Source organism: Oryza glaberrima, chromosome 9 (genome assembly GCF_000147395.1).
Source record: "Oryza glaberrima chromosome 9, OglaRS2, whole genome shotgun sequence".
Taxonomy (NCBI): Eukaryota; Viridiplantae; Streptophyta; class Magnoliopsida; order Poales; family Poaceae; genus Oryza; species Oryza glaberrima.
In genome coordinates, this window is record NC_068334.1 from 1,934,907 (window position 1) to 1,943,819 (window position 8,913).

General features: G+C 43.6%; 1 protein-coding gene across 3 annotated transcripts; it reads right to left on the reverse strand.

Moving 5' to 3' along the window:
• Window positions 1-446: 446 nt before the first annotated feature.
• Window positions 447-7,567, reverse strand: LOC127784289 (uncharacterized). Of its 3 annotated transcripts, none has more exons than XM_052311491.1 (8): window positions 6,268-7,567; window positions 5,986-6,036; window positions 5,021-5,893; window positions 4,453-4,736; window positions 2,498-3,541; window positions 1,353-1,521; window positions 1,036-1,193; window positions 447-855 (listed from the first exon to the last, which is right to left on the reverse strand). In XM_052311491.1, the coding sequence occupies exons 3-8, from the start codon at window positions 5,637-5,639 to the stop codon at window positions 607-609; spliced, it is 2,523 nt and encodes an 840-aa protein (XP_052167451.1). In that variant the 5' UTR covers window positions 5,640-5,893; window positions 5,986-6,036; window positions 6,268-7,567; the 3' UTR covers window positions 447-606. The 3 variants fall into 3 exon arrangements, with proteins under 3 accessions (XP_052167451.1, XP_052167450.1, XP_052167449.1); XM_052311490.1 differs by having other exon boundaries at window positions 6,198-7,567; XM_052311489.1 differs by having other exon boundaries at window positions 5,021-6,036; window positions 6,198-7,567.
• Window positions 7,568-8,913: the final 1,346 nt, after the last annotated feature.

Sequence of the window (8,913 nt, forward strand, 5' to 3'; positions counted from 1 at the left end):
GCGTCCTTTAGAAGAACCATTCCCCGGGGTGTCGTGTGCCTGTTTTGTTTTCAGTAGTAGGATCAGATATAGATACGTGGTGTGGCTATCTTTTTTTTTTCCTGACTATAGTCTTCCAGGACTATAGACTTGTATGTTTTCCTGCTATATCAAGAGAAACGTCGCACTATCTTGTGCGGGTTGTTTCGGAAAAAAAAAATCATGTTTGAAAACAAGAATTGCACTGGAGAGCAGAATTAACAACTCTACTGAACTCATCGATCGTGACAAAAGTTGTAAACAATCGTGGGATTTCAAGCTGCTGTACATCTCTGTAGCGGAATATACAAATTACAAACATTCACATTCACAAGGAACCCATCATCCAGCAACAAGCAGCAGCATATTACAGGACACGAAACTGATGTTTTTGCTTCGGGATTGAAAATGCATGGTTGACAACCTGGTTAGATCATCAATGCAAGTCTGCCAATCAATTGACGTTATATTTTCCCATCTGCCAGACTCATATTTAGGGCCATGATAGATCGACCTCTCAATTTTAGCAGTAGAAATCGTGGTTATATATACACGCAGAAACAACACCGACAAGTTGCAATCGAAAAACTAACTGATTGAGGGCAAGGCAGGTGGAGTGTAGCCAAGACCAGAATCCCCGCCAAAGGAACCAGGTTCAACATGTCTAACCTGGCCGTGCTGACGGATATGGCGAAGGAGCCTAGCCAGAAAAGCATTGTTGCAGATTGTAGAACTATCACAGACAAGTGCGACATGACGGCGTGCCCTTGTGATGGCCACATTCATGCGCCTGTTGTCGCCAAGGAATCCTACAGCTCCCAAAGTGTTTGAACGAACCTAACAGGATTGAATAGAAATATCTTAGAGCCTTCATAGAAGTATTAAAGTTGGGTTAAGAATGACCTGCAACTTTTATTGACATGAGATTATATGTCAACACGGCATTTGAAGTACCACGGTCACCTTACAGCAAACCAAGAAGGACTACCCTATAAAGACAGCAAAGGAAGTGTGTACCATTGATATGACCACGGCATCTGCCTCCCTCCCTTGGAAGCTATCTATAGTTGAAACCTCAACACCAGAAGCCTCTGGATAATCTTCTAGCCTGTCTCTTAATAGTTGTACTTGCGCAATGTAAGGTGACTGGACGGCAATCGCGGTTGGAGAGACACCTGCACAAATTGTTTTCAGCAGTCCATTCATCAATAATCTGTGCAGCATTAGGAATAAAACAACTACGGGCAAATAAAAAATTAGGATACAAAGTGTGCTGCAAGTTGAACACAAAATCTAAGTGTGGTGTAATTAATTAAAGGAAAACAGGCACATACCACATTGTACAAGGTTCAAAACATGCTGTGAAACTACATCTGCCTCGCCATTGTTATAAAAAGATCCTGTACCAGCAGGGTCTAAATGCTCCTCACAGTCAATATTCAAACTTCCGTACGGCATACGAGTGTCAAGTAAAAGAAAGGCACACCGAGTTATCCAAGTTTCCTGAAAGATGGTAATTTTAATCCATTATCAATATGATGCATACATTAATCAACCATAAAATATAATCAATCTTTTAAAACAAATGCAATTGTTTCTGGATAACAATTCGGACCTCCACACCTTTAATAGATGCATTTGTACCTACCTATTGCAATGGATCTCAAATACATAAAACTTAAGTTATAAGGTTAAAAATGCCAAAATAATCATCCCTGAATACAAAAAACTGCATAAATGATTTGCATCAAATAAATCAGCCTCTGCATATACATTCATAGAGGTTGTGTTCCTGTACCAAATTATTCCTACAAACAACACATATGTATACGTAGATCCAGAGAGGAAACAACATTTGAGAGACTCCGTTATAAAGCAAGCCATGACCAACATCCATTTTAGTATAATTATTATGACCTAGAACATTTCGTAGTTACAGCCATGCAAAATTGTAATCAACATATGTCTCATATATCATCTCTTAGCTTCCATTTGGCAAGACTTATTTACACAAAAGGGGATTAAGCTCCAATTATATTGAAAGCAGTTCACATTATATTGAATTCAAAACGGAGGAAGTCTTAGTATTGCCTACACTTTAAGTCATATAGCAACAGAAAATCTCCATACAATTTATACCCTTCATCTTCATGCAAACTTAATTGTGGTTCATGAAAATAAAACTGAAGTATGCTCATGAACAAGGGCATCACACAAACCATGTTCATTTAGGCATGAAATCAACATGAAAAATTATGTAAAAATGGAACCAAACCCCAATTTAAACTATCAACAAGACCAGATACATTTTATGTAGAATAAAAAAATGAAATCCCTAAGAAACTAATATTAAAACTCAAAAGGCATTGAAAATAAAAGGGCATTTCATCTTCATGTTTTTCGGCAACTGGGATGAGAAAAACTACCCCCTGCAAAATTCTGATAGGTTTATGGAAACAGGAACAGAGAGCATCAGTACCTTGATAAATGGGTAATCAGCAAGAAGATGAGAAGCAACGGATGGGGAGGATTTGAGAAAACCATCATACATCTCGTTAGATGCCCAACTGGCAATTGAATCATGCATTCTGTATTGTGTTGTTAATTTCGTTGTCAGTAGTTCATTATGCAACGATGAAGCTCTTTCGAGTAAAGACATTGCTAGTCCACCTTGCATAGCCTCTCTTGATAAAACAACAGGTGCAAGCTGCCGTTGATCACCAGCAAGAATGCATCTTTTTCCTTGTAAGATAGGGATCCAGCATGAGGGTTCGATTGCTTGTCCTGCTTCATCAATAATTACTAAGTCAAAGCAACCAATCCTCCTCACAAGTGGGTCAGATGCCCCAATATTAGTTGATAGGACAACATCAGCATTTGAAAGGACCTCTCTGATTATTTCCTTTTCCTTCTTTTTAAAGTTCTTCCCAAGCTGCTTCAACAGTTGACGTATACCTGCGGCTAATGTATCATCCTGTATGCAATGCTTCAAGTCCTTTCTCAAGTCGGATTTTTTCCTCTCGAACTCTTCTGTGAACTTCTGAAGTCTTCTGTTCACAAGCTCTCCCAAGGACCTTGAAGCAACAGATGGAGATATCCTAGCAGGATTTCCAACTCGTACTGTGTCCAGTCCAGTATCTGACAACTTCTCCACCATGTTATCAACTGCTGCATTGCTTGGAGCAGTTACGAGAACGCGTTCACCCTTTCGGACAGCACATGCAATGAGATAACTAAGCAAACCAGTCTTGCCCGTGCCAGGAGGTCCTTGGATTATTAGGACAGGCCTTTTGTTGTTCAAGCCAAGTGTGATAGCTTTTAACTGGGAGGCATCAAAGTCATATTTGTTCTTTTTCAATAGCTCATCATCATGTATTGTTGATTCTCCCCAATCAGCCAGATTATTCTGCTCCATCATCATCATGTCTTCCTTGTCCCCAAACAGAGTGGCTACTACTCCAATGGAAGAATTCTTTTTCTGTAAACCTTTCCTTTGAAGAAGCATCAGTGCTTCACAATTTCGCTGCCAAATCATACACAAACCAATAGGCTAAACGTTCAAGCTTTGTTCATCCTTTTAGTAAAACTTGAAACAAAATCAACATATTTTCAACCTTGTAGGAAAGAATGAAATAATCTGTGATCACAGAACACCTAACATTAGCCAGTCCAGTTTTCAACAAAAAAGTCCTGTCCTGATCACTTCTTCCATGCAAATATTTATGTTAGAAGCCAGTGTTTAGTTTCATCAGATTATGCAAATTTCAAATTAAATTAAAAAATCCATAGTTTTCTACTCAGAAACTAAACCTATCCCCAATTGCTAATAGACAATCATTTGTAACAAAATTCATTATACCACACCAACATTAGCATGACACTCGCACAAGAAAATAAATACTGGATTGACACAAACAAAATTTAATTCAGACACAGCGGTAACCACTTACTTTTGGGGATACTGATTTTAATTTTTAAAACAGCAAGATCAGTAATAAACTAATTTATTTTTACATCTCAATTGTCTTCATACCTAGCATTCCTACATAACATATTTAGGTTTGATTTATCATATGCAGAAAGTTCGGAACTTTAAGAATCCTTACCACTCCTTTTATAAACATGTAAGTTAGGTACCTAGGTTGCATATCATATATATACATATGGTTCAAATTTTCGAAAGGGTAATGTTGCATAGTATCAAGTATTAACAATTAAATGGTTTTGTTAGGCTAGGTGCCTAAATTGCATTACCTCTTGAAAAAAGATTACTAACAATTAAATGGTATTGTATGGGGAAGAAATTACTTTTAGCCTTTTAGGTCCAAACAGACTGATACTTCTGTGACATGGCTCAGAATGCTAACACCCATCTCATGCATCTAAAGGAAGGGATGCATGGGACTAGGGGTTACATCAACTAAATTGCATTACCTCATATGTAAGTGCGTCAGCCAATGCCTGAATCCTGTCAATCCGCACATTTTTCCCAAAAAGCTTGGAGAACGTAGGATCACCATGGCGGGATTTCAGTGTCACGGTAATGCTGCAACCATCCTCACCAAGATTATATATAAAGCCTTGCATGCAAGATGTGGTAATTTCCCCCCGGTTATCACATGTCCTGATACAAACCATATCCCCAGGAGAGAGTGTGGTTGGAGGCAATCTATGGTTATCTTTCACTCTAAATAGGACCAGATGCTGGCCATCCAACCCTGCACAAAACAAGATTTAAAACAAAGTTTAGCAGTTGTATGAAGTGTTCTTTTACTCTAGACATGACTAATAAATAGGAGAAACTTTAGTTCGTATAGCAAAATCGAGTATCAAACCTCAAGTTAGTCTTATCTGCATATGCATATTTGCATGCATAAATATAAGCAGCCATATCTTACTACGGTACTAACCAAAAAGAAAGCAGATAAAAATCACTATCCTGGCAGCACATATTTAGAATTACTAACCAACGAACAATATAAAAAGAGTATAATGCACTGACCAGTTGAACTGCTGATAACATTCAAATTGCAAATGGTATCGCACTGCTCTTGCTGTGACTGCCCATGAGTGACTAAGTACTCTACTGGTTTGAGTGGCTTCTTTGAGTTCCCATCCATCACAGGGGTGGCATTCAGTTCTTCTTGTGTAAACTCCAGCTCCGCATCTCGTTCTATATGTAGAAGGTCTGACATTTTCTTGACAAAGTCTTCAATTTTGGTCTGCATCAACCTTGTCTTATCAAGACTTATGCCAAGAGTACTGTGCGTAGTAGGAGCTTTAGGTTTGCGGGCAGCTGCTCGATGCTGAGCTGAGTTAGCCAATTCTTTCAGAAGCATCCAAGATTGAGTGGTGCGCCAATCAGAAATAAGACCCTGGTTCTGTTGTTTCAACAGAACATCACGGAGTTCCCTTTGAAAGTGGTCAAAGAGGGTAGGATAGTGAGTAGAGGCCTTGAGGCAGAGCGCCTCCTGTCCCTTGGGCATGGGAATTGCTGATAGATAAGGCTGTGCAAGCATCACAAATCCGAGGTTGTCTTCAGATGATCCACCATCCAGTAAGAATGTTGCTCCATCGTTCTGCATTTCTGTGGAAGCATATTTTATAGCCATTGAGTGCATACCCTGCTTTAGCCATTGTACCACGCACCGGCCCAACTCCTTCTTCCCAATGGGGTCGCCACTCTCATAAAGAGTATTTACCCTAATGGACACTTCCTCCGCAGATGGAACACACTCCCCTTCATCTTTTGCTGTCTCCTTCCTCTTTCTCCCCCTCCTCCTCCTCCTTCCTTCCTTTCTTGTACCGTTATCAGTGATGCCATGAGGGAGAGAAGAACGGGAATCAGCCGGAAGTAATGTTTGTTCTCTAGGTCCTGCAGATGAAACTAACAGGAGATGACTTTGCTGTGAACAAGTGTTAGGAGCTGAACTAGAGCTGCAGGGAAAAGATGGGAATGGAAGCAACTTCAGCTCTCTCCTCCTTAGGTGCAGTGCAGTGGCACGAGAAGAAAAGAACCTGAAAGACAGAACATGAGAAGACATGCTCAGCCCAGGAAAGCTAGATATGGAGGCGAGAGGAAGACGAGAAGAAATCACTACCAGTAAGTGAACTTAAAAGGAAAATATTGACAGATACAGCTACATGGGCATATGAGCTTAGGACTCAGGATTTCTCACTGATATTTTGTAAGCTTGATAGCCATGCTGGTGACTTGCAGAGTTGTGGTGAAGGCAAATGCTACGTTACCTTCAATCCATACATATACTAGCACTGGTGTTTACCACTTCCGTAGCTGTGCAGTCTCTCTGTGTTGTACACGTTTTCTCCAGCTACACCTTGCTCCATAGTCTCTGAAGCTCCTCACAGTTCAGTTCTAACCCACCAATTGCCATGCCCTTTTTGATTTTTCACTTATCCCCATCCATTCCATTCCAATGGAAACACCACCACCACATGTTAGCAGGCGACACACATCCTTTCTATATGTGTTGCGTTAAGAATCACATAAAATTCCAGGGTTAATTGGATCCATACCACTGCAATTTTACCAAATTAAAAAAATACCACTGCTATTCATCATATCGGCTACGTGCCACTGGAAATTTCTAAAATTGGAACCATGCTACTCCCGTCACTTTTTTCATCTCATCTCTCACGCCGTCTCCGTTCCCATCCTTATCCCCCTCCTCTCCACGGCCACGGGCGGCTTCGGCAACCGTGGCCTTGTCGTCGTTCGCCAGCGCGAGCTCGCCGAGGTAGTCGGCCATGGCGACCTGCGTGGCTGCGTGTCCGGTTCGCCGTGGAGCAGCCTTGTGAGGAGCGGCTGCAGCCTATAGCCTGCCGTTGTCGGCCATCTGCTTGATGTTGGAGTCGAAGCGGTCGAGGTTGCGGAGCTGCGGCGGGAGCGACGACAGGCTGACCCGGCTTTGCGGCGAGCACGTCACCCCCTGCCACGACTCACGAGCACGGCGTCGCGGCGGTGGGGTCCCACGACGGCAGCACTGGCGACGGCGCCGCCCCCGGCAGCAGCGGCAGCAATGCCTTCCCGTCCGCGGCCGGCCGCACCGCCACCCCGGCGACCTCCAAGAACCGGCCGCCCCGGTGCGCCATTACCCCCAACAATCAAGAAACCACAAAAAAACCAGACCAAAAAGAAGAACAAATCTCCCCCTAATCTACAGCTCACGACATGAGAGAAGCTTGCTTGCTAGTGGAAGAGCATATACTAGTGCGTGAGGAAGCCGCAAGGAGAAACTTTGAGCTGGAGTTGCTTAAGCCGCACCCCAATCGCATATGGAGCTAGGCGAAGAGATCGATCGATTTGGTCTTATCTGCGTGTCTCGGGGTTGGAGGAGTATTTAATGGAGCCTATGAACCGGCGTGGCACCTCCCTCCTCGTCGCTGGCGCGGAGGCGTCCGCGCCTGCCGCTCTCCCACCTCGCTTCCGCGTGCGTGTCCGACGACTCCGCCACGAACCACGCCAGGCCCGGCCGCAACCGCTCCGGCCTGTCCTCCGCTCCGGCCGCGTGAATGCCTGGGGGCTGGAGGGGATGAGGATGGCAACGGAGACGGCGTGAGAGATGAGACGGAAAAAGTGTTGGAAGCGGCATTTTTTTAATTCGGTAAAATTGCAGCGGCATGGATCCAATTAACCTTTTTAAAAATACAAAACTTTCTTCCTCCATCTGTACATGTAACCGACGTCCATTTAAAACTGGTCTATCCATGTACTGAAGCTTCTTCCTCTTCAGAACATCAGTGTCGCGGCATCTTGATTGCCATGTGTAGCAGCTCCTAAGCTAACAATAAAGCCATTCAAGACCATCGCAAGCCAAGAACCACTATTGAGAAAGGACTCTGATATTTATATGAAAAAAGTACTAGACTAACGATGGTGCTAAATATAACGGCAAGGCCAAGACTAAGGATTATTCACAGATACCCTGCAAACATGGTGGCCACGTCAGTCTATTAGGTTGTGCAGTTGTGGAGACGATGATGCTACGTTGCCTGCCAACCACACACATGAATACGGGTGTTTTCCATCTCTGATTTTTTTTCTCATCCTTGAGGATCCAGTGGGCACCTTAGTTGCATAAATTACCTCCTGCGGGTCCTACTCTATCTCCTCTCAGCGTCATCTCAGGGCCTCATAAGAGCGAGGACTGAATCTTGTCGCGATTCTGGCTCTAAATTCCTCATCAAACCTTTAGGCAGCAGTACTGCCACATGTTATCTTTTTCAGGCATGCCAATATGGCCCATTGCATTTGACGAGAAAAATAGGAATCAAATTTCCAAATCCCAACTCGGCGTACAACCTCTAAGGCAGCTAGCGGCCAACGGCACTCCATCTTCATTGCCCGCCACCATGCCAAATCTTGGCAGAGCAAGAAGGAAGCTCAGTGTCTCCGTGGCCTCACCTCTACCCTGCCAGCGCAATCCTCGATGAATGACAATATGACACAACAGCACCAGACTCCGGCAGCTGCAGGGCGTAGGCATTTCGTCGAACAGGTGTGCTGCGGGGTAAGTGAAGGCACCAACGCAGCACATGGAAGGGGAGGGTTGCTGGAGAGCGTAGGATGTCGAGGGGCGTAAAAGAAGTGGAGCTGTGGGTATGGCGAAGCTGCCGGATTTGGTGAAGACATGCGGCGGCCAGGCACTGCCGCGGCAGGAGGAGAATTTGGGATTTCTGTCTCTTCCTCACGTCTGACGCTATGGACGCATTGGTAGGTGTGATGTGGGCTTTCTTTCTGTATGGTCGATGTTCGCCACATACCAGTTCACTGCTCCTTCCATTTCTGTTTTATATTATACTAATATGGTTCCCGTGCGTTGCAACGGGACAAGAAAAATATATGCACACCTTAATGTAGCACACAATGATTAC

What these genes read in the sequence shown, in the direction of transcription:
- LOC127784289 (XM_052311489.1), bottom strand. Translation starts at nt 6,223, where the DNA reads ATGGCTATCAAGCTTACAAAATATCA. An exon ending in CTGACGCACTTACATATGAG is followed by an intron (nt 3,542 to 4,452) that starts GTAATGCAATTT and finishes ATGATTTGGCAG; the next exon opens with CGAAATTGTGAAGCACTGAT. An exon ending in ATGCCGTGGTCATATCAATG is followed by an intron (nt 856 to 1,035) that starts GTACACACTTCC and finishes CAATCCTGTTAG; the next exon opens with GTTCGTTCAAACACTTTGGG.